General features: G+C 37.0%; 1 protein-coding gene across 4 annotated transcripts; it reads left to right on the top strand.

Annotated features, from left to right (window-relative positions):
* Window positions 1–724: 724 nt before the first annotated feature.
* On the top strand, window positions 725–19,886 carry Ebag9 (estrogen receptor binding site associated antigen 9). Of its 4 annotated transcripts, none has more exons than XM_055626688.1 (7): window positions 725–921; window positions 5,558–5,655; window positions 10,207–10,288; window positions 11,069–11,227; window positions 12,931–13,038; window positions 15,315–15,406; window positions 18,718–19,886. In XM_055626688.1, the coding sequence occupies exons 2-7, from the start codon at window positions 5,573–5,575 to the stop codon at window positions 18,836–18,838; spliced, it is 645 nt and encodes a 214-aa protein (XP_055482663.1). In that variant the 5' UTR covers window positions 725–921; window positions 5,558–5,572; the 3' UTR covers window positions 18,839–19,886. The 4 variants fall into 4 exon arrangements, with proteins under 4 accessions (XP_055482663.1, XP_055482661.1, XP_055482662.1 ...); XM_055626686.1 differs by lacking the exon at window positions 725–921 and adding an exon at window positions 1,115–1,470; XM_055626687.1 differs by lacking the exon at window positions 725–921 and adding an exon at window positions 1,116–1,439.
* The last annotated feature ends 1,596 nt before the right edge of the window (window positions 19,887–21,482 follow it).

The following is a 21,482-nucleotide window of genomic DNA, read 5'->3' as shown; positions in this document are numbered from 1 at the left end:
AATATGTACAGTAAATAGGAAAATAAAAAGCCCAACCAAACAACAAAAACATCCGATTGCGAGAGAGAACCACAAAAAAAGACAAGAGCTTGGTAAAATGGCTAGCCCCGCAGGCAGGCCAGGATATGAGGGACTTAGAAAGACCCCTCCGTACTTCCACAGCTAAAAACTGAACTAAGATTTAAGCAGAGCAGGCTAAATTCTGGAAGAGACTTGTAAACATCTGAAGTGGGGCAGTAGCCGGGGTCTGTCCTAGTCACATCCTTCTGACACAGAGGGTCTCCTCCAGTGTTTCACAAACCAGGTGCAGCCTCCCCTTGGCCCCATCTGTCAGACAAGCTTAAGGATGGAACAGAAAGAGGCTTGGTCACGGGAGAGACCCTAGTCTACACGGGAGGAAAGGAAGACAACTTGGCGCAGGCCCAACGGCTCCGGGACAAAATCTCAAAGCAACCACCCAGCACCTCAGTCGACAAAAGGCCACGGTGCAAGCTTTCTTTGCACTGTCGCGACCAGCCACGCCCCTCCGCGCTCATTGGCCTGCGGCTTGTACGTCAAAAAACTAGCCTAGTCTCTATTGGGCCGGAAGTACCGGAGGCGGGGTGAGGAAGCGAGGGCCTGGAGAGAGTGTGGCTCGGCCTTAAGGTGGGGCCCGGCGGGTAGGGGGCGGGGCCCAGGCGGAGCTGGGGCGGGGCCCGGGCGGGTTTCAGGGGAAGGGGCGGCCATGGCGGCTGCGCGGCCGCAACGGCGGCTGCGAAGGAGCGCGCGCCCGGCTTTGAATGAGCGGAGCTGGGACTGAGCTGGCCGAGCGAGCGCGAGCTCGAGGCAGACGGCGGCAGCGTGCGCGCGCGCCCCGTGTGCGCGCGTGGCCCCGCGGCAGCTCGGAGCCTCCGCCGGGCGGGCGGGGAGGGGGAGGGGCAGGTGAGTGTGTGCGGCCCGCGCGCGCCCGCCGGCGAGGGGCTTCTCTCTCCACCCACCCGCCTCCCGACCCCGGCCCCGCCGGCGCTTCCCCCGCCACTCTCGGGGCGTCCCTTACTTCCTGCCCTCCCGCCTTCCTCCCCGGCCCTCCACCTCGACCTCCCACACGCCGGGCCAGCACTCGGGGGTACTGTTTCCGGGTCAGGGTGACCTGTGGGGCGAGCCCAGCGGGGCCGGGAGCCGGCGTGGCCGCGTGCCCTCGCCATGCGGCGCTCACGCGAGAGACCGGCCTGTGGAAAAGCCCCACGTCCAGTCTCCCCCGATGGCAGTGTGCCGCCTTCCTGCCCTCCCTCCACGGGCCTCGCCCCTCTCGGGCCCGATCTGCCCCACATCCAAATCCCAGCCCACCCGGCTTCCAGCTCCAGCGAGTGTGGAGCGCCTCACGTGACGCCCGCCACGGGGCGTGGGATTGCGTAACCTGAAGGCTCGCGCGTGTGTGGTTTTGCTCATCTGTGCAGTGGGTATGATTTTTTTTGCGTCAGGACAGTCTAGGTGGGTAATCGGAAAGTGAACATTATTTCACTTGTGAAACTCTCCCGTTGACTCATTCAGAAGACCTTAGCCCGCCTAGGTAACAGTTCCAGCGGTGTCAGATTTGAAGGCCTGATGGCACAGAGGGTTCGATTTTTCTGCCACCAGCTTTTCAGAACTGCACTTCCGTTTCTGCTTACTTGCTTCTGCTGTTGACCCTTTCCTTTTCATATCTGAGTTGGGGCAAATAGGTTTTTATTTGGGAACTTTGTGATTCTTAGCCTAAGCGAGTTACAGACATAATTTGAGTGAATTCTGTGCTGTGTAGGTCGGAGGACTTGAAAGAATTTGTATGGAGAGACATAGAAACACAGATTTAGAAGTACAGCACTAGAGAACTCGCTCAGTGGGTACCAACTGGCTTGGCTTAATGAGCTGTAATATAATGACTGGATCTCCACTTTAGGATGTGAAGAAATTCACTGGGAACAAGGAGGGATTGACTTGATCATTCAGGATTCTTTTTCTTTATGATTTCTGCCCCAGTTATAGGGAAATCTTTATCGGTTAACACAACAGAGCTCTTATTTCTGTTGCTTGATTGGAGATGTCATTTCTTCAAACTTTCCTCTTCTGGCATATATAAACTTTACATTTTGTATTTTAAGGATGTTTTTTTAATTGGAGTATTTTGGTAGAAGATTACTTCAGTATTGCTCAGTTCTAGAAAACACGTGAAAGCACCCAGATTGCAGAGTAGCCCAAAATAAGTATTTTCCTAATTAATGATCTATAGGGTATATTAGAAACCAGACTGAAACGATATATGTAAAATTAAAATAATTTCAAAAGGAATATGTAGAGAAAGCCTGGCCTTGGGGTTTTTCTCTTCCAGTCAATCCTGATTTAACATGTTTAAATTATTCAGGCCAGTTATGGGCCTCATCTGTTACATGGGAATGGTGAAACTATTGAACTGAATGCTGAAGGCCAAAGGAATGTTAATATCTTTTCTTTCAAGAAATATTTGAACACCTAAATGCTGTCATTGGCCAAGATTCAGAGATAAACTGAGCCATGCTGGTGTGGTCCTTCTGTTCTGGGCTCTTTTTCCTTTGAGTAAAAGTAAATGGAGAAAGAAACTCAAGACAGTTGAGAAGCAGAGGGTTTCTCTGTGCAGGGAAGTGTTTTTTCCACTATCAGTGTAGCATATGTTACATAGTAGGTGCCAATATATATTCTTTCCATTGAGTTTCATTCAAGTCCTGAATAAAATTTGTCTACAAATCATTGTAATTGATAAAGTGCTGCTTTAAGTTTGGTTACATTTTCCCCATTTTAGTGAAGCTGGTTAGAAATTTTATCCTGGAACTTATGATATCTTCCTTGATTGCTAAGAGTGTTCCTGACTAGATTTTCCTGGCTTTCAGATTAAATTGATGTAGGTTTGAATGGAAGCAGTTGTAGGAACTTGGGATCATATGTTTACTCTGCTTGTAATCTATGAAACGAGGACAGTAATATCTATTTTATCAGAAATAAGTTCTGTGGGTTCAGTTAGTGTTTAGATAGTGTTTAGTACATAATAGATGGTCAGTGAGTTTTAGGCCTTTTTTATTAATTACACAGCATCTTTATCACATATCGTTAATTGCAATGGGGAAATTCTGTAATCAGTAATAATCCAGCTCCCTGGTTTTCCACTTGAAATTTCATTTCTACTTTTTGTTGGAGCCATTTGAGTTGACAGGTACTTACTGAGTAATGGTACTTAAGGATATTTGAGAAGGTAATGGCTGTAGCTACCAAGGCTCTGAATGGAATTTCTCAGCCTAACACCCTGTGCACAGTCCCAAAATAGTGAACGTGGTTTTTCCCCAAAGAAATCTCTTTGGCTATATTTCCTCTCCCAGTACTGTATGCCACAAGTCTAATAGCTACCTTTGAAATATTTTTTCTGAAAATTTATTATATTCTTAAAATGATCTCTGAATTTTAATTAGTATGTATTAGTGTCTAGTGTACAGTATATTGGGTTTCATTATATTTCATTCCTTTATGTAATTTGCTCACCCTCCAATTAGTATTTCTTCATTTGTTTGTTTATGTTTTTTGAGTTTCTGTGTAGCCTTTGGTATCTTGGACTACCTTTGTAGACCAGGATGGCCTCCAACTTAGAGAGATCTGCCTGGGTCTGGCTCCCTGAGTGCTGAGATTACAGGCGTGCACCACTGTGCCCGGCTCCATTACTATTTGTTGTTCTTCTGGTTCCCTTTTTCTTGTCAAACAGTCCGCCATCTATTTTCATGTGTTCTTGTATTGGAAATCTAGCTTGTGCACATGAGGGGGAAGTGCTATCTTTGTCTTTCTGGCTCAAGCTTATTTTGCCCAACAGGATGGTCTGAAGTTTCATCCATTTTCCTGTGGAGGGTATGAATGCTGTACTCAGACCTCTCTTTGGGAAGTTTGCTTTTCATTTTGTTGACAGTTACGTTAAATCAACTTTAAGTGAAACCTTGCTTCGCCATTTTATTTGTTCAGTTCATTCTACTTTTAGTGAGGAATCAAATATTTTTTTCAAGTTTTACTTTGTAAATCGTAATTGAATGTACCAGGTAAAAAAATCCTCTAGAAAAGTATTGTGCAGGTCAGGTATAGTATGAAGATATTACTGTAGTATAAAATAGAAAATATCAACTTTCACAGTAGAAAAACCCTGGAATTAAGACGAATTTATTCCACCAAGAAGTAATAAAAACTTAGCCAACATCATTGGATATAGGAAACAATATGGCAATATTGGGAAATTAAATAAGACTTATAAGTCATCTGGCGTCTCTAAATACTTTGAGTCAGCGTTGTTGCATTTTTGAAGTAAGTAACCCACATTGGCACTGTATTTGTCAGAAATATATACATTACTTGAAAAAGGAAGTTGTTAATGTGCCCTTGATTTCTTTTCTTCTAGAATCACTGTTCTTTGCACCCTCTCAGTATTCAGCCTTAGACATTGAGTAAATCATTTAGTTAAGATAGTCAGTTTTCATATGCCCAACAATATACGAGCACTGCTAAGGGAATCCTGTGGAACCTGCCATTGTACGTTTAGTAGTGTGCATTGCACTTTTAACTCTAAAAACAGAAAGCACTAGCTATTTTTCTCAGAAGAAACTGCCAGTTAGTAACTACAGAGCATTCAAGGTCAGGGACCATGACAGGTAGTGTGTTTTCATTGCTTTCTTGTTTCCTTTTTTATCTTTACTGCTTGGTTGTGTGTTGAACTTTTATGTTGAGGTATATGTAAATAAGTAATATATTCAACAAAGCAAACAGTATTGCTACCACTCAGGTTAAGGTCCAGATCTGTTTCCTAATGGGTCTATATCCCCTTATATCATTAGAGGAGAATACTCTTCTTACTATTTCATTTTTAACCTGCTTTGTGTAATACTTCATTTAATTGAGGAAACTGTATTATGAATTATTTTTAAAAACTGGGAGGTTATTGTTGGCTGTGATTTGTTTTTAATCCTCAGAGACTGTGGGCTAGTGGACTTACTAATATGGGCCCAAGTGTAAGTGTTTCTTCAAACAGATGGCTCGATTTGCAAACCTGACTAGACAGGCTTTATCATTTCATTGAACTTACTAGCTATGCCTTGAACATGTTGACCTTTCTTAATTCAGTTTCTCCACCTGTGAGATACCATAATGAAAATATATAAACAGTAAAATGTTGAAAATATTTTCAGTTGTGTTGTTGAAGTGAAAGAAATTGCAAAAGGTGTACAGAAGACTAATACATACAGTTTTATACATTTTGAGTTTTTCATAAGTAGCTTTGTACTAATTTAGGCAAAACATTTTTCAGAGACTCAGAATGAAGAGAATTCTTTCTACTGATTAAAAACTTTAAAAACTTACTTTCTTAAATAGTTTATGTGTCTTACATAGTATTAGAATTTACTGTTATAGTTGTAGTTTTAGAGACAGTAAAAATGTCAGGTTTCTCTTAGTACATAAGGACTTTTCAGTTTGAACTCAAAAGAAGAACATGTTTCAGAAATTTGTCTAATACATCGTTTTTGTGTGTGTGCCTTTCCCACAGGTTTTGGTTTTCACCATGGCCATCACTCAGTTTCGGTTATTTAAAGTTTGTACCTGCCTAGCAACAGTATTCTCATTCCTAAAGAGATTAATATGCAGGTAAATTATTTCTGTGTTCAAACTGACCTTTTTGTCTCCTCACTAACTCTGAAAAGATATGAAACATTTTATTGAAGCTTGTCCTGTTTATGATATTTGTTAATCTATATTTTTTAAAATACTTTTGCAGATCTAAAAAAGAACTCTGTAGTTTTGTTTTTTCAGATTTTTTACATCTTCCATTTAAATATATTAAATAATTAGTCCTGTAAAATTTCAGAAAGAAGCAGACCAATGTTAAATATTACCACCATAATGTTTCGTATTCTTTCATTATTGTCATGCTTAAAAGTGGTTAGGCAAAACATAGGTGTTTATATGTATATTTTCATATGGATGCAGTTTTTATATTTTTAAAACTTTCAACAGAGAGGGGCTGGGGAGATTGCTGTGCTTAAAAGCACTTGCTGCTGTTGCAGAGAACCTGGGTTCATACTTTTGCATCTTCTTGGTGGCTCAAAACTCTAAACTCCTATTCTAGGAGATCCAGTGCCCTCTTCTGGCTTCTGCAGATACTAGCTGTGTACATGGTGCACAGCATACATGCAAAATACACAGACACATAAAATAAAAATGTCTTTTAAAAACTTAAAACAGAGAAATTATAAGTTGACGTGTCTGTGTGTGTGTATGTGCATGTGTGCGCGCGTGCACACGTGCACGTGCAGATTGGCCAGAATAAATTATTTGTCTTCATTTGGTTATACTTAGATTCCAAATCCTTCTGTCTTACCACATGGCCGCACCCTAGCTACTCAACTGCTGAGGCGCCTCAAGATTGATCACAAAATTCAGAAGTGTGTTCTAAGCTTTAACAATTTCTAGCAGAACTACCGTGGTCAGTAGCTGTTGAAAACTTTTGAAAACTCCTAGTTCAGAGAGCTTGTATTTGCAGCACTAGGGCCTACAGCTTTTTGGTAACATATATTTGCAAAGCTAGGTTCTTAGGTTATGATTGGAAGTACTTATGCCACTAAATTAATGCAAAACAGAAAATGAGGGTGGCAGTATTCAATCTGATGCCAAGGGTTGAGAAGCTATGCAGTGTTCAAAAGGCACACATATTTCAATAGTAAAAAGTTGTATTTTATTCCAAATAAAAATAATAAATTTTATTTTCTGCCTTCTGTTTTGTTTTGTTTGTTGAAACAGGATGTTGCTATGTTTCCCAGGCTGGCCTCTGTATTGCTATGTGGCTTAGGCTGCCCTCAAAGCTGCATTCCTCTTTTCTCAGCTTTCGGAAAGAAATTACAGGGAAAAAAAAAAAAAAAGACATGTGTATTCAGCTTTTCAGTTGGCTACTAAGAACCCAGGACATGTATAAGTACTAAGTTGCTTGGGCCTACCTGCTTAATCATTGGAACTGAAGCCAGGCATAACGGTGAATGCCTTTAATCTGAGTGTTTGGAAGGCAGAGACAGTTGAATTTCTGGGAGATAGCCAGAGTAACATAAAGAGACCTTACCTCAAAAAAAAAAAAAAAAAAAAAAAGCTTTTATTAGTGGAACTCTGTTAAGTATTTTTTTTTGACCTGAATATTCCCAGAAAAACTTAGTGATATATTTAACATAATCTAGTATAAAAGAGGATGTAAATGATAATCAGCTGTTTTTTCAGTGGGTAGTTTTAGGACTTACACATAGTGCTAGGCTGATCCTATTCAGAGTTTAGCATGTTGATGAAATGATGTCCAGTAGAAATGATCCCTGGTAGATGAGAAGTCAAGAACCATGAAAAAATTGGGGTAATTGACTATTGAAATCACTCTTGCTGGTAGGATCTGTGAAGTACAAAAAACTGATGAAAAAATGTTCAAGTCAGAGAAGAGTGATGAGACATTTACTAGGAAAAGCAGGATGGGAGTGTGTGTTAATACCGGAAAGAGGTAAAAGAGGCATTATTAACAGTGCCATGATGCATAGTGTCTTTATGCATCTGTAGTTCCTAATGTTCTGCTCAATGTAGGTCAGTTTTGTTTTTTTTTTAACTTTTATTAATTACACTTTATTCACTTTGTATCCCCCCATAAACCCCTCCCTCCTCTTCTCCTAATCCCACCTTCCCTCCCCATTCTTCACACATGCCCCTCCCCAAGTCCACTGATAGGGGAGGTCCTCCTTCCTTCTGATCCTAGTCTATCAGATCTCATCAGGAGTGGCTGCATTGTCTTCCTCTGTGGCCTGATAAAGCTGCTCCCCCCTCAGAGGGAGGTGATCAAAGAGCAGGCCAATCAGTTCATGTCAGAGACAGTCCCTATTCCCATTACTATGGAACCCACTTGGACACTGAACTTCCGTGGGTTCTAGGTTATCTCCATGCATGGTACTTTGTTGGAGTATGAGTCTCTGGAAAGACCCCTGTGTTCAAATTTTCTGGTTCTGTTGCTCTCCTTGTGGGGTTCCCGTCCTCTCCAGCTCTTACTGTTTCCCACTTTTTTCATAAGATTCCATGCACTTTGCCCAACAGTTGGCCATAAGTCTCAGCATCTGCTTTGATAGTCTGCAGGGCAGAGCCTTTCAGAGGCCCCCTGTGGCAGGTTCCTAACTTGTTTCCTGTTTTCTTCTTCTGATGTCCATCCTCTTTGCCTTTCGGGATGGGGATTGAGCGTTTTAGTCAGAGTCCTCCCTCTTGATTAGTTTCTAACTAAAATCTGTAGTAGGTTTTAGTAGGTTTATCCTATATTATATGTCTATATGAGTGAGTATATACCATGTGTGTCTTTCTGCTTCAGAGATAGCTCACTCAGGATGATCCTTTCCAGTTCCCACCATTTACCTGCAAATTTTATGATTTCTTTTTTTTTTTTTTTTTCATTGCTGAGTAATACTCCATTGTGTAGAGGGCTAATAACCAGTATATATAAAGAACTAAAGAAGTGGAAAAGCAACAAACCAAGTAATCCAATTAAAAAACGGGGAACAGAGCTAAACAGAGAATTCTCAATAGAGGAATATCGAATGGCAGAGAAACACTTACAGAAATGCTCAATGTCATTAGCCATCAGGGAAATGCAAATCAAAACGACCCTGAGATTTCACCTTACACCCATCAGAATGGCCAAGATCAAAAACTCGAGGGACAACACATGCTGGAGAGATTGTGGAGAAAGGGGAACCTTCCTTCATTGCTGGTGGGAATGTAAATTTGTAAAACCACTCTGGAAATCAATCTGGCGCTTTCTCAGACAACTAGGAATAGCTCTTCCCAAAGATCATACCATACTACTCCTAGGCATATATCCAAAAGGGGCTCAAGTACACAATAAGGGCATTTGCTCAACCATGTTTGTAGCAGCTTTATTTATAATAGCCAGAAGCTGGAAAACCACCCCTCAACTGAAGAATAGATACAGAAATTATGGTACATCTACACAATGGAATATTACTCAGCAATGAAAAACAAGGAAATCATGAGATTTGCAGGGAGGTCAGTTTTAGAATAGGAAATCTGATTTCATATTAAGGATTTTGTTGTCACTGTGAGTTTCTGTTGACAGTGTTGATATGTTTAGGACGGACTGTACATTCAGCTGTAAAGAAAACCAGCCCTTTATTAGGATATAGGATAAACCTGTCAAAACTAATTATGTGTTGTAAAATTCTATATTTTCCTTCATTCCTTCCCAATCCCACCTTCCCTCCCTCATCTCCTCCCATGTCCCTCTCCAAGTCCACTAAGAAGGGAGGTCCTCTTCCCTTCCATCTGACCCAAGCTTATCAGGTCTCATCAGGACTGTGTACCATAAATTTTATAATAGGTTGTAATGCTTCTCTCTTTATCATTTAAGTGAATAAAATGCTGCTCATGAATTTTTCATAAAACAGATACTTTAGCAAGTAGCTCTAAAGTAATGAGTTTCAGATTACAGGTTTATAATACCTACTGTGTTTTAATGTCTTGCTCTGTAGCCAGTGCAGTTATTTGCTTTAAATATGTGTCTTAGTTAAATCCTTAAAAAAAGAAACCTTAGAAATGTAGGTGTGAGTGTTCATTTTGCAGATGAGGATATGGTAGACTCAGTAAAGTAACTTTGAAAATCATGGTCAGCATAGACTGCATAGTTGAGCTATATTATAAGTTGATTAGTATTTTCCTACGAATCCTTAGAAACCAATTAATTTAGTTTGATTAGTTTGATTTTCAAACTTTTAACTAGTTAAATAGTTAATTTTTACCAAGAAACCTATAAAACATAAACCAACCCTCCCTGGTTAAAGAAGTTTTGACCTTTATCTACAGAACCCTAAGCACTCGATGTGCACAGGGCTTCAAACTGGCTTGTATCTGTTTGCCTTTTGATTTATCTTAAGTCCTCTAATTTTGTGTATAATTCAGAATCCTAACTCAAAAAGCAGCTACATTACTTAAGATTTTTGGAAACCTTGACAAGATTGCTGGGTCATGCTTTTTCATCATCACTTTATGAGCAGTTGTTATTTAAAACAATAATTACAAAATTGAAAAGTCCCATCTTCTGAGTAAGGCTTTCTAAAATGCTTTCTACTCTTTGCTTGTTTTGCTGGTTCTTGAAATTTATCCTGTTTCTTTCAGATCTGGCAGAGGAAGGAAATTAAGTGGAGACCAAATAACTTTGCCCACCACAGTCGATTATTCGTCTGTCCCTAAGCAGGTAGTTTGTAATGGAGCATGTGCTCCAGAACACTGCTTTTCAGACCTGACTGCAGCAAAACAATTTAGTGCTCAGTATCCTTGTTGATTTACTTACTGTTTGTTAATTCTATACCTTTTACTTGATCGTTCATTATGTATCTATTTCTTTGTCAACATGTAACGTTTTCTCTACTGGTTTCAAGTGTATGCTATTTCTTTTATGGAACATTTAATATTTTAAAATCTTAGATATGTCCTATATTTATATCATATTGGGGTTGGCAATTTGGAATTAGCTTTCCATGTGAATTGACATTCATGGATTCCTTATATGTTGAAAATTCTGGTTTGTTTCTTTGGCATTTAGATACTATGTTTTGAGACTTTTACTTAAGTGTTATAGCGAATGTTGATAGTCCTTCCTTCCTTCCTTCCTTCCTTCCTTCCTTCCTTCCTTCCTTCCTTCCTTCCTTCCTTCCTTCCTTCCTTCCTTCCTTCCTTCCCTCCTTCCTTCCTTCCTTCCTTCCTTCCTTCCTTCCTTCCTTCCTTCCTTTTGTCAGCTAATCAGTTTGGTTGGGCTTGAGTTCCAGTATACCCTCTCTGGGCTGTACATACAGTGCTAGTTCAGTTTTCAAAAGCATTTGTTTGACAATTTTGATAGATGATTTGAATTGCATTTTTGCCTATAGCTCAAAAGTTTGAAAGCCAGTGTGTTAGAAAGCCTGATTTTCTAATTAAGCCTGAGATGAGCATTAAGTTGCCTCTTCCCTTTGTGGCTGACAATTCAATCAATTAAATTTAGACAGATGTGGAGGAGTGGACTTCCTGGGATGAAGATGCACCCACAAGTGTAAAGATCGAAGGAGGGAATGGGAGTGTGGCAGCACAACAGAATTCTTTGGAACAACTGGAACCTGACTATTTCAAGGACATGACACCAACTATACGGAAAACTCAGAAAGTATGTTGAAGATTTGTGCTTTTGGAGATTAAATACTTTTTAGATTTTAGACGTTTAGACAGTATAATTTGTATTTGTTAGAAAGCCTGTTTATGATTAACATTTTGCTTTCTGACATTAAACAAGAATTTTATGTGTTCACACGACCATAACATAGATCTAATAATGTGTATTCCCAAGTTTTCTACCATAACTCAGCATTTACAAAAATGCTACGGGAAACTTAAGCCAATAAATTAACAGTTTTAACAAGTTCCAAGTTTGATGATATCTAAAAATGGGTAATCTCCCATTATATTACCATGTACAACTAGTACAACCAGTCCATGGTAAAATACTGTAAAGTTGTTCTGAGTCTATGTATTGTTGTAAATTTGTTAGCCATTTATATTTCACTCCCTTTTGAATTGACCATGAGATCACTTAGAGATGCAGAGATACCAGCAAGAGCACAATGGCTGCTTTTCTGTATTTTTTTTATCAAGATAATATATGTTATTTAAGATAGAAGAATATTAAAGGTCTTACAATGAAACATAATTGACCTTGTCTCCTCACTCTGCCAATTCTATGTCCCAGAAGTAGCCACTCAGTAACTTTTTCTGCTTGGTTTATTTTTTCTTTTCTTTTCTTTTTTTTTTTTTTTTTTTTCCTTGTTTATATATCAAATACTGCTGTTTCTTGATACTGGTCATATATACTGTTCATTCACATTATAATATGATAAATGAAGACTGAGTTCTGCTTCATCTCCTTCTAATACTGTAATGTTATTACATTCTACTCTCCTATTTCAGAAAATTATATTGGACATTCCATTAGTTATTCAAACACAAAAACATTATGTGTATTTTTATATAGATGTGTGTGTGTGTGTGTGTGTGTGTGTGTGTGTGTGTGTGTGTGTGTATAGTATTGTCACCTTACCTTTTTCTTTATTTCAGCCACATATATACTTTCTTTTGTTTTGTTTTGTTTTGTTTTGTTTTTTGGTGTTTTGAGACAGTGTTTCTCTGTGTAATATCTCTGGTTGTCCTGGCCTCAGTTTATTGACCAAGTTGGCTTAGAACTCACAGACATCCACCTGCCTCTGCCTCCCAAGGGCTGGAATTAAAGGTGTGTTCCACTATACCCCGCTGTTTTCTTTCTTTTTAAAACTGTCTTATTCAAATATTTAGTTCTGAAAAGGAGGGCACTTATAAGTTTCTCAGTTGATATGTATCTTGTATAATGGAAATATATTGGTAGAATTTAGTATATTACATGGTACCTTATTACATTGATTTAGATTGATGGTGCTTTTTTGTGAAATTTACATTATATCAAATAAATATATTTTAATACCTTTAGCCAAAAAGAGTTGATGCATTTATAGATATCCCACATGTTAAAGAAGCTACGTATACTTTTGGTAGGACATAGACATGCTATTTTTTGATTTAGTAACAAAAAGTACCTAATTATATTTTAAGGACCGTTGAAAAATAGGGAGAAGAAAAAGATAAGAATTTTTTTAAAGTGAGATACAATTTTTCTTAGAATGAAACTGATCTATGTTATAGTTGCATGGGAATTTTGGTACTAATTTTTACCACATTGTACATTTTAAAGAAGACGACAATTTAAGCCATTGTCAAATATATCAATCAGTTATTTTCTTATGGTTTCATATTCTTGTAATCCTGTTGTAATTTGTATTCCAGATTGTCATTAAGAAGAGAGAACCATTGAATTTTGGTATCCCAGATAGTAGTACAGGTTTTTCCAGTAGATTGGCGGCTACACAAGATATGCCTTTTATTCATCAATCTGTAAGTATGTTAATGAGATCTAGGAGAAGTCTTAATTTTTTTTTTTTTTAAGAAGAGAAAAATACTCCAAAGGAATTGAACAGATTTAAAAGTTCAAGAGAAGTTGATCTATAGTTTTACCAACCTAACATCTTAAAAGATTACAAATTATATTATTATATTGTACACTTACTGTCAGGGTACCATTACACACAGAAAAGCTAGAGACAAAAATGTGATGATATTTAGAGGAATTACCCCTAAAATAATTAAGGTAAGTTTTGACTTAATGAAATTTTTTCATCATAGAATGATATAATTTAAGATGAATTTGACTTATAAAACTTTATAAAGGAAAAAAGTGATGAACAAAATAGAAAAGCTAGGGTTCTCAACACTGAGAGAGTATATCAGAATCAGCTGGGAAGCTTTTAAACCAAAATGACATCAAAACCCCACAAATACCTAGGTGCCTCTGCAGGTCTAAGCATGCTTTTAGTAGTATATTACACTAGCTAACAGTTATAAACCCCAAATACAGTGCCTTGATAACATGATGATCATTCATTGGCTCATAAAGGTCTAACAATGTGGTCTAACAATCCAGGGTTGATTAAACTAGGCCATGAGTTTATAAGCAGTCACTGCATTGAGTCTGTAGTCAGCTGCAGACGTGACTGGGTTGGTAGGACTAGGGTGCTCACCTTGAAAGGTTTGCATGAAATCTTTTGTTTCTTACAGTGTACTCTTCTGGAGAACAGTTTGGATCTCCTTGTGGTATAAGTACTAATTGTCCAGGGTGTGGGAAGAGGAGGGCATTGAATATATTAAGGAGACAGTGTTAAACGATTATATACACAATTACAAACATTAATAACATGATATTATGAAAGAACACTATTATTGATATTCTACTTTCATGTATTTTTTTAAAAAATGACACAGTAAGATTTGTGAGGGTTTCTTATGGAGACCTTGGCTGAGGGATTATTTACAGTGGCAACTTATGAGAGCATGAACACCTTACCAGTGGCTGCACTGCTAAGGAAAATGCCTCTCCTGTAGTAACCATTAACTGTTGCTTATAGGTGTTAGTGTAGAGTATTTTTTACATCGAATATTCTATTTTTGTCCTGAAGTGTTTATGCTAAGGATAACAACTTTTTTCTGTCATTTTTTTATGCTTTTTTACTTTGTTGCTGTCTTGGTTTGGATGTTTTTGATGTGTTTAGGAGGCATGCATGTGTGCATGTGTGTGCGTGACCTCACCAGCTGGTGAGGCTGGCTGGCCAGTTGGCCCTCTGAAGTTTTCCTATCTCACTTGCTAGCCACGGGATTACAGGCGCACACCACCATGCCTAGATTTTTACGTGGATGTTGAGGGTCCAAACTCATGTCCTCATGCCTGCTGCCGCACTTTACCTTCTGAGCTGCCAACCCAGCCACAGATAGAGTTGATTTTTATGTATGCTTACCAACCTATCTATCTTCCTTTAATTTTTTTTCTTTTAGCCTTAGAAAGCCATTTTTTACTAAAGAAATTACTATATTTGGTGGTACATATAAACTTTAATATATATACATATATATTATAAAATGTTTATATATACTGTAAAATTTTATGTTAAAAATCTTTAATATATAATATTAAATCTCTAAATGTCTTATGGCAATTATTTCAATGGGAAAATGGGCAAATATTATAAATGAAAATGTTGTTACCAACAAGAAACATATAGCCTGGTAAGTTCCTCTTTTTTCAGAAATTCAGTAAAAAATAAGGTATCACTTTTTATGATTTTTTTTTAAGCCTGGTTTATTACATCTCCATAGGATGAAAATAGAAAGTGCCACTGAACTATGCTTATATTAGTGTCTATGACCTCCACAGATACAGAAGTTTGACCAGGTTTGTTGTACCAGCTGTGAATTCTCTGTTGTGAAGCCAAACTCCAATCTTGTCAGCAGTTGGTCGGCCCCATAAGGAGTGAGTGCACTGTTGCACCAGATGCCCAGAACCATTCTAGCACTTTGGGAAGCCATAACTCCTAGTGTGTTTGTGAAAGTCATAGTATATTATGAAATCTTCAGTTCTAACCAAATTAAAAGCTAGATCATTTATGCCCTATGTAGGAATTTTTATGAAAATTAGGGAACCATACAAAAGTAACAAGTGTTTCTGAGATGGATTTTTAACACCCCCCCCCACCCCTTTTTTGGTTGCTTTGGTTTTGAACTGCTGTCTAGAGAAAGGATGCCTCTTTACTGTCTTAGTTTTTCTTTATTTTTCAATATAGTCAGAATTAGGTGACTTAGATACCTGGCAAGAAAATACCAATGCATGGGAAGAAGAAGAAGATGCAGCCTGGCAAGCAGAAGAAGTTCTGAGGTATTTGGATGATGTTTATCTTACACCTTGAGTAGAAAATGTAGCTTTGTTTCTTGAAGCTTTGTTGTATTTAAGGTCAAGAAAGCCTACTCTGCTAAATGTCTCCATTTTTCCACACTGAACTTTATTGAACTTGTTTCTCATTAAACATGCTCTGAATTTCAGATCTTATGTCATGTTTTATGATAACTATGATTATAAAATACTGTCTGAATCAAAGGATTATAATCTTAATGGCAGAATTGTTGCATCCAGGTAGTGGTGGCACATGCCTTTAATCTTGGCACTTAGGAAGCAGAGGCAGGCGAATCTCTGTGACTTTGAGGCCACCCTGGGCTACACGGAGAAACCCTGACTTGAAAAACCAAAAGAAGAAAAAAAGTTGTTTACATATACATACCACATGCTTTTCATAATACCCTACTGTGAAATGTGAGTTCTAGATTAGAAGTTCTTTTGTTTTAATGTTTCATAGCTTATAGTGTCAGAACTTCACATCTGAATGAAAATAGCTACTAAAGCATTTGTAGTCTCCACATGTATCTTTATTTTTAGTGTCCATGAAAGTCCCATAAAACAGGTAGGTCAATTAACCCATTTTACAGAAAAGTAAATATTATTCTATAGTTTTAAAGTTAATTTTAGTTGGCTGTTCATTCTATGTTTCTGTGAAGTAGTAAACTTAATTCTTGTATTTCTCTGTTGGGTCAAAAAGTAAAGGAGTAATAGTGAAAAGCAGAACTGTGACTTAATCTCTGATGCAAACTCAGATGCAAATCTGACTAGCCTCTTTAAACATTTAGGATCAAATGCAAGGGGCTGGGAGATGGCTTGGTTGCTAAGAGTGCTTTTCCTTTACAAGGTCCAGGTTCTATTCCCAGTACTTATCGGCTTCAGAGGATCTGATGTCCCCTTCTGGCTTCTGCACACTTGTGAACACATGATCCATACATGTAGGCCCACATATATACACATAAAATAAAATGTAAAAAAAAAAATGCAAAAATACAGTGATAGAATTTTTATTTTAGAATTATTATTGTTTTTACCTGATGGATAGAAAATGAATTACCACCTTCTTGGCTATATTAACAATTGAACTTTTATTTATTTTTCTTTTCTTGTGTTGCCTTTGATGGTAAATTTATAGTAACCTTGAATAACCAGCAGAGGGTGCAGTTAAATAGCTAGAACTTTTGTTTACTTTTCTCTAAAATCTTGTTTTCAGCATGTCTTTTTCTAAATGGAGGGGGCATCATGTTTTTAAAGTAAAGTTAAAAGTTTTTCATATTTAGCTTCCCTTTGGTCAGTGTAATTGAGTCTTTAATAAATAATATTTTTTATTTTTTTAATAAAGGATATTTTTTAAAGTATGAAATAATGTTGCAAAGATCATCAAGATACATTTTTATTCTGAATTTTAAAAATAAATAGGTACAAAAAGCAGAATGCTTTAGAAAATTTGGAGGACTAATTATTAGTTTTAGGAAACACAAAATAAAGGAAAGAGCTATTCATTTGAAACTAATAATCTTAATGACTTTTTCATTTCAGGTAGGAACCAGATCAAAGTTTATCAGTACTTTCTAATTTTCTTTCTACTTCTTAATGCTAATGTTTTGGGCTTCGTTTTTAGTACAGATTTTCAGATTTTCTTTTTTTTTTAATTTTTTATTAATTGCACTTTATTCAATTTGTATCCCCCCCTGTGGTTCCCTTCCTCCTCCCGTCCCAATCCCTCCCTTCCTCCACCCTCTGCGTGCATGCCCCTCCCCAAGTCCACTGATAGGTGAGATCTTCTATTCCTTCCTTCTGATCCTAGTCAATTAGGTCTCATCAGGAGTGGCTGCCTTGTCTTCTTCTGTGGCCTGGTAATGCTGCTTCCCCCTCAGGGGGAGGTAATTAAAGAGCAGGCCAAATCAGTTCATGTCAGAGACAGTCCCTGTTCCAATTACAATGGAACCCACTTGGATACTGAACTGCCATGGGCCTATATCTGACAGAGGACTAATATCTAGTATATATAAAGAACTAAAGAAGTTAAACAGCAAAATATCAAGTAATCCAATTAAAAAATGGAATACAGAGCTAAACAGAGAATTCTCAATAGAGGAATATCGAATAGCAAAGAAACACTTAAAGAAATACTCAACCTCATTAGCCATCAGGGAAATGCAAATCAAAATGACCCTAAGATTTCACCTTACACCCATCAAAATGGCTAAGATCAAAATTCAGATTTTCTTATACTTGAGTAGAGCTAGTACAAAGTAGCTTATCGTTCATTCTTTAAACTTGTCTAATTGGTAGTAAAAATTGGTTTGCCACAAAGTAATTTTTTCTCTTTTGTAGAATTTTAGTCATCTGTTAACTTGCATTTGTAATTGTTATTGAAAATCAGATGTATATGCATAATTGTGCATATATTTATGCATTAGCATATTACTTTCATAAACATTTGCTAATTTAGCTGCCAAGCCTGGATCGTTCTGCATAGATCTAGGTATTGCCTCTTCCTTGCTCAGTGCTTACCTATGCTTCCTTGACGTATGTAAGGCTGAAGGAAGGCATAAGTTAGCAAGCAATGAAGGTGCCAGGAGGAGAGTTACCTTTTCACATCCAACTTGGTTCTCTCCCCTCTCTCATATCATCATTCCAGGACCAGTCTACCTTGTTATATAAGGTAAAGATAGTGTTTTTGCTATTTCTAGTTGTTGGAGGTATGTTGTAAGAACCAGACAGGGAGTTGTAGTGTGAAATTGATAAATACCTACTTGTATGCCTTATGCAGCTGCTCAAATGTTAAATTTCTTGGTTCTGAGTAGAAGGTCTGGGTGAAATTCCATTTCCTTTTTGCAATGTGTTCTTCACATCCTTTAGCTAATTAAAAGAATCTATTATAATAACAAGAGAGTTAATTCTAATATCAAACTTTTTTGGATAGTTTTCCCCGATACACACAAGAGCTGTGGTTAAATAAAAATAGAGAGTTTTTGTGGAACTAATGTGAAGGAAAGATATGATTCCTACTCTCTGTATATAAATCCTGTGGCTGGGCAAATCTCGTAGCTTTGTACCTCACTTTTCTCATTTGAACAATAAAGATAATGTTTCTGCTTCATAATGTTACCTTCTAAGTATAAGAAATACTCCTTTTGAGAAATCCTTGAAATTTTCAGAGAAATGAGAAAATTAAGACATTAAATATTTATTCTTTGATTGTAGAAAGGTATCCTTCCTATGATTTATTTGCTTTTTTTTTTTAATATGTGTAGTATTTTTATGAAATAAAGATATGGTTGTGTTTTCAGGCAGCAGAAAATTGCAGACAGAGAGAAGAGAGCAGCAGAACAACAAAGGAAGAAAATGGAGAAGGAAGCTCAGCGTCTAATGAAGAAGGAGCAAAACAAAATCGGTGTGAAGCTTTCCTAACACACGCTAGCTCATGCTGTCCCAGTGCCAGTAGGAGAAGTCTGGGCCCACAGCCTACACAACAAGCCTTTGTATGGACTGGAGAGTACTTTCAGAATACAGACACACTGCTTGATCCTAATGTGTTTATTGAGCCATCCAGGACACCAGGACTCTCCCACTGAACTACTAGTAATCAAGACTCAAAACACAAAAATTATGAGACAATTATTTTCTTCAACATGTTCCAAATATAAGACAATTGTTTGCTGTAGAGAAGTTATTTCAAATGGAATATACCAGACCAGTACCTCTCAAGCTAGTGTTTCTAGCTGAATAAATGGGTGTAAATAATTTTATGGTGGAAGAGTACTCTGCTATCTATTATGCTTTCATTCATTGTGCATAATTTTAAAATAATTTTAATAGTCTTTTATTTACATGATCACTTGACATAAATTAAACTGTAGATAGGGCTTCATACCCTTCTTAATTTTGTTTTCAGGTAGTGTTGATATATTTTCTGTAATTTGAACTGCCACTGTTTGGTACAACATTAAGGAATATGATTTGGGTTTTCAAAAAAATAACATTAAATGCAATAATTTATTTATCAAATAATTTGTATATTCTTACTTTCTTTTGGCCAGTATTATAATGTTATACAGAGCTGTAATTTATATTGCATGTAAATGTTGAAAATCAGCTGCAATGATAAGTTTGTGTGACTTAAGAACTAGGATTAGTAGATTTTCCCTTTCATTACAGATGTCAAGATGTTAACAGTTTTCATCCTTCTTAAAAGCCATTCATTTTCAAATGCAGAAAGCCTTCAGTTTTAATTGATTTTTGAATGTCTCTTTTTTGATATATATATATCTTACATAATATAATGCAGGGTACCTATTCTTTTGGCTAGATAACATTACTGATTCATTACAAACCAAATTTTTTTTTTGTTTGTTTGTGATATTGGTTGACTTGTTTAAAGAGATATTTGCCTATTGTATTTTATGGGGAAAACACATCTCACAGTTTAAAATTCCATTAAATTTTTTTCACCATTAAAATATAACTGGCCTAATTTTTTTGTGGCTTTGGAATTTTTAAAGATGTTTTACTTTTTTCAGAGTTATTGCCCAGGATTAGCATTTTGTGGGGCTTTAAAATGTCATAGACAGTGTACAATCCAAACATTATCAGTATATTTGAATTAAGGTAATAACTTCATAGTAAAACCAATAACTTTGCATTCAGGATTTTAAGAATTTCTTAGCCTGTGCCTTCAGACTAAGTATAATCAGTTGAATTTAACTTCTGTCAAAGGAGTGTTTGAGCACCAGACCACATTGTCAGTTACCATGTTTATTATTTCTTCAGTACTCACAATTGGGCAGAATTATTTAGAATTTTAGTAATTATTCTCTTCCAATTATTTATTTTACTCATTATGAGGATACAATATGTCTATAAATGTAGGATTCATAAAGGATGAGGTTAATTTTACTGCTTTCCTCCAATAGTTGTAAAGTACTGAAGTCTGCTTTAGTCATGCTTTTTGAGGATGAGAAGTATTTTTTTTTTTTTAATTTGGCTCTTTAGTTTTTGAGGAACAAAAATCATTTAGAAATTAAAGCTTATATGATTAGGAAGAAATAGATTTTTTTTTTTAACAATTCTGAACTATTTTTAATCTTACTTTCTATCTTAAATTTGGTTTTGTGATCCCCACAAAATTCGTGGAGTCAAATACATATGATACTTCATGATAGCAAACTGCTTTCTTGAGCTCCTAAATTTATGGAGTTTACTTTTAATTTTGATAAGGCTTTTTTTTTTTTTTTTTTTTTTTTAAGGTTTTTGGTTTTGTTTTTTCAAGATAGGTCTGGCTATTCTGAAACACACTTTGTAGACCAGGCTGGCCTCAAACTTAGAGATCAGCCTTCCTTTGCCTCATAAATGCTGGGATTTAAGGCACATGCTACCACTGCCCAGCATGGCATAATGGGTTTTTGATGCTTACTGAACAGGAGAATTATGGCAGATCCAAATAGGCTGTGAAGTTCTACTCATTCTGAATTCTGTGTTTGAGGTAAATAATCAAAGACAACATAAATCTCATTCTATGTGCTTAATATAAGTGTTTAATTTCCAACGATTTTTTAATAAGTTTTAGCTGAACTACCCTTTCTTGACTCTTTATGATATTTGACTATGTATTTTGAATTGATTTGAGAACATATTCATGAGGATTTCTCAATTTTCGTATGTACTCACTTTGTCCACAACAGTTGACTATTTCTGGATGAAGATTGGTAGTAGATGAGAAGATGACAGTGATAGGACCTCTATCTGGCCCAGGCTATCACTGAGTATAAACCTATCCATAACCAATATTCAAAAACCCTAAGACGATGATGATGGTCTGTGTACTAAAAGGACGGGCTGAGCCAGATATCACTGATTTACCTTAAGCCTATCTAGTTCACATTGGCTATAATCTACCAGTTGCTGTCACTTTCACACTCTGTTCCTTTATTCAAAGGAAATCTTGTCTTTGGTGTAGAAGGACAGTGTAATCATTATGAGGTGAATGATTCTAGTGGAAGCCAAGTGGGGAGGGAGGCATAGGCTTTGTTCTACAGGTTGGTTATCTTACAGAAGG

This window comes from Psammomys obesus, unplaced genomic scaffold (assembly GCF_907164565.1).
Source record: "Psammomys obesus unplaced genomic scaffold, mPsaObe1.curated_primary_1811, whole genome shotgun sequence".
NCBI lineage: Eukaryota > Metazoa > Chordata > Mammalia > Rodentia > Muridae > Psammomys > Psammomys obesus.
The sequence above is the reverse complement of the archived record's forward strand: the minus strand, read 5'-3'. Positions and strand labels throughout refer to the sequence as shown.